Source organism: Myotis davidii, unplaced genomic scaffold, assembly GCF_000327345.1.
Source record: "Myotis davidii unplaced genomic scaffold, ASM32734v1 scaffold217, whole genome shotgun sequence".
NCBI classification, from domain to species: Eukaryota; Metazoa; Chordata; class Mammalia; order Chiroptera; family Vespertilionidae; genus Myotis; species Myotis davidii.
In genome coordinates this window covers 4,479,791-4,483,202 of record NW_006290034.1, presented here as the reverse complement: position 1 = coordinate 4,483,202, position 3,412 = coordinate 4,479,791, and the positions used below count along the sequence as shown (strand labels likewise).

The 3,412-nt window shown below is 46.9% G+C and overlaps 1 protein-coding gene across 1 annotated transcript in view; it reads left to right on the top strand.

Moving 5' to 3' along the window:
* SLC25A24 (solute carrier family 25 (mitochondrial carrier; phosphate carrier), member 24) overlaps positions 1 to 3,412 on the top strand; it is a 24,844-nt gene that overhangs the window by 13,409 nt on the left and 8,023 nt on the right. Inside the window, exons 6-7 of the mRNA XM_006763115.2 lie at positions 1,511 to 1,618; positions 2,189 to 2,356. Coding sequence (XP_006763178.1) covers positions 1,511 to 1,618; positions 2,189 to 2,356 — 276 coding nt within the window. The remainder of the gene's footprint in view (positions 1 to 1,510; positions 1,619 to 2,188; positions 2,357 to 3,412) is intronic.

Genomic DNA, 3,412 nt, shown 5'->3' with positions numbered 1-3,412 from the left:
GGAAGGGAGAGCGGGAGGGAGATAGAAATATCAATGATGAGAGAGAATCATTGGTCAGCTGCCTCCTGCACTCCCCCTACTGGGGATCAAGCCTACAACCCGGGCATGTGCCCTTGACCGGAATCGAAGCTGAGTCCCTTCAGTCTGCAGGCTGACACTCTATCCGCTGAGCCGAACCAGCTAGGGCTCTGTTAAATATTTTCTAAGCCTCCTAGCTTCTGTTTTCAAACACACCTTCTTGTGGTATTGGAGAAGAGAGAGGGGTTTGTACTGTTACTATAGAAATAGTAACAACTACATGTCACGAGTATTTTACAGCATTTTACTTTTATTTTCAGGTCCATGGTTCAAAATCCGACAAAATGGACATATATGGTGGCCTCCGGCAGATGGTGAAAGAAGGAGGGATCCGCTCCCTTTGGAGAGGAAACGGCACAAATGTTCTTAAAATTGCCCCGGAGACGGCTCTCAAGTTCTCAGCATATGAACAGGTAAGTGTCATCACTGTGTTGTCAGTGACAGTATAACTCTGGGTATTGCCCACAAAAACTGTTTCTAGATTGTTAATATTTGTTTCAACAGCTTTATTTGTGCTGGTGAAAATAAACCCACCTTTGAAAAAGAAAAACTATGGGGTCACTATTCAAAAACACTATTGTGAACACTTAACCCTATATTTTCTGTGCATCTGAGAAAGAATGTTATTATTCTGTTTGAGCAAAGGAGCAGCTAGTTTCCCTCTGGGCAACATCTGTGCCCTGCAGAAATCTAACTTGAAAACTGCTGTCCAGCCAACGGAATGCATTAGCATTTAAGCCTTGCTTTCCTGCTAAGTATTGTTAATGCAGTGTTTGCATTTTGAAAGACATAATCACATGGTCAGTTTATTGCCTTCTAGAAGCGGATTTGTGTTTGGTGTTGTCTTATTCAGCCTGGGCTGCTGTAACGAAATCCATATAGTGGGTGGGTCAGACAACAGACATTTATTTATGGCAGTGATGGAGCGGGGACTCCAAGGGCAACGTGCTGACCAATTTGGGTCCTGGTGAAGGCGCTCTTCCTGGCTTGCAGATGACGATCCTCTTGCCATGTGCTCACATGGCCTTTCCTCAGTGCATGCATGTGGGGGGGGGGGGGGGCCCTATAATTCCATGAAGAACATAGAACATTCTTAAACTTGGGTCTTCTTGAAGAGAGAGAGAGAGAGAGAGAGAGAAGAAGAAGGAGAAGGAGAAGGAGAAGAAAAGGGGGAGGAAAGAAAGAAAGAAAAAAAGAAAGAAAGAAAGAAAGAAAGAAAGGAAAAGAAAAGAAACTCTTTGATGTCTCTTCTTAGAAGGACACTAATCTTTCGATGAGGGCCCCACCCTCATGACGTCATCTAACTCTAATGACCTCCCAAAGGCCCCGTTTCCAAATACCATCCCATTGGGGTTACGTTGCATTTGTGGGGAGGGACACACAATTCTGTCTATAGCAGGTACTAATGTGCACTTACCATTGATTCACACAGTACAAGAAGATGCTTACTTGGGAAGGACAAAAATTAGGGACCTTTGAGAGATTTGTTTCTGGTTCCATGGCCGGAGCAACTGCACAGACGTTTATTTATCCTATGGAGGTACGTGCCATTGTGAAGTCTGCCGGTGTTAACGGTTTTCATATTCACGATCCGTGGCTGTGTAGCAAGTATCCCCCAGATTTAACAGTTTCAAACAACAAGCATTTCTCACTTCCCAGCTTCTGTGGCTCAGGAATCTGGGAGGAGCTGGGGGAGGCGCCTGTGGCCCAGGGTTCCTTACAGGCTGCAGTCAGGGTGTTGGGGATGGATCTGTTCCAGACTCTCCTGGCTGCTGGAGACACGGGATCCTTATCCCCTCGGCCTCCACAGGCTGCTTGAGCATCCGCAACACGTGGCAGCTGTTTTCCCCAAATCAGTGATCTCGGGGGTGGCCGAGCCCCCAAGAAGGAAAGTGTGTTCTTTGGTCACTTTGTAAACTGTTGGCCACACAGACGCCCTGGTGGAGTGTGGGAGGGGACCAGCAGGTGTGAGTATCAGGAAGCTGGCCTGGGGGCCGCCTGGAGGCGCGCTGTCACGGTGCTGGTATGAATGAGAACTGTTCTCTCCAAAGAGTTTCACGGTGGTGGAGTTCACACGAAAAACCACATTTTGTTTATTCTTTGCAACCAGGTTCTGAAAACCAGGCTGGCCGTGGGCAGAACCGGGCAGTACTCCGGCCTGTTCGATTGTGCCAAGAAGATTTTGAAACACGAAGGCATGGGAGCTTTCTTCAAAGGTTATACTCCCAATATACTAGGCATCATACCTTACGCAGGCATAGACCTTGCTGTGTATGAGGTGAGTATGTAGCAATCTTTTGAATCTGAAAGTCCTTACTGTTTGAATTTGACTTTGTATGGAGAAGTACACGTATACCAGGGAACAGTTTGTGACCCAAAAGTACATTCAAGGGTGTTAATTTACATATCCATATCTATATCTATATCTCTATCTATCTATCTATCTATCTATCTATCTATCTATCTATATTTAGAGAAAGAGAGAGGAAGGGAGAGGGAGAGAGAGATAGAAATATCAATGATGAGAGAGAATCACTGATCAGCTGCCATCTGCATGCCCCCTACTGGGGATTGATCCCACAACCGGGCCTGTGCCCTGACCGGGAATCGAATTGTGGACCTTCTGGTCCATAGGTTGATGCTCAACCACTGAGCCACACTGGCTGGGCCTCATTTATCGTATCAGAAGGATAACTGCCTCAGAGCTTTGCAAAAGGGTTGCATGTGTCAGGTACAACATTAGGGGTCGTCGGGAGTATTATTTTGATCAGCACTCACTGTAGGCAGTGTTCTTCAGGTCCCGGAGTTGGTGCGTTTGACCTTCACGGTTACTTAGAGACCTCCCGGGCCTGGGTCTGAATCCTCAGCGGCTCCGTTTACTCTACTGCATGTACATCATAGATTCTTACTGTCTCTTTGGAGATAGTTGGTAACAGGGTCTCTCTTACTCACAAAGGAAGAGAGGGTTACTACTATTGCATAGCTCCTTCCCCAGACACTCTTACCTATAAATCTTTTACACCAAAATCATTTACATAATAAAGTTGTAAAAATATTACCATTATAGAGCTGTGTTTCTCTCAAGCTATGTTGGTAATCACTGACCACCAGGGGGCAGCTCCTGTGTTGAGCGTCTGTCCTCTGGTGGTCAGTGCGCATCATAGCCACCGGTTGATCCCAGTCTTTCTGCTGTTAGGGTCAGTTTGCATATTAACCTTTTACTATATAGGATAGAGACCTGGTGCACGGGTGGGTGCCGGCCGGTTTGCCCTAAAGGGTGTCCCAGATCTGGGTGGGGGTCCTGCTGGGGGGCCTGGCCAGCCTGGGGAAGGGG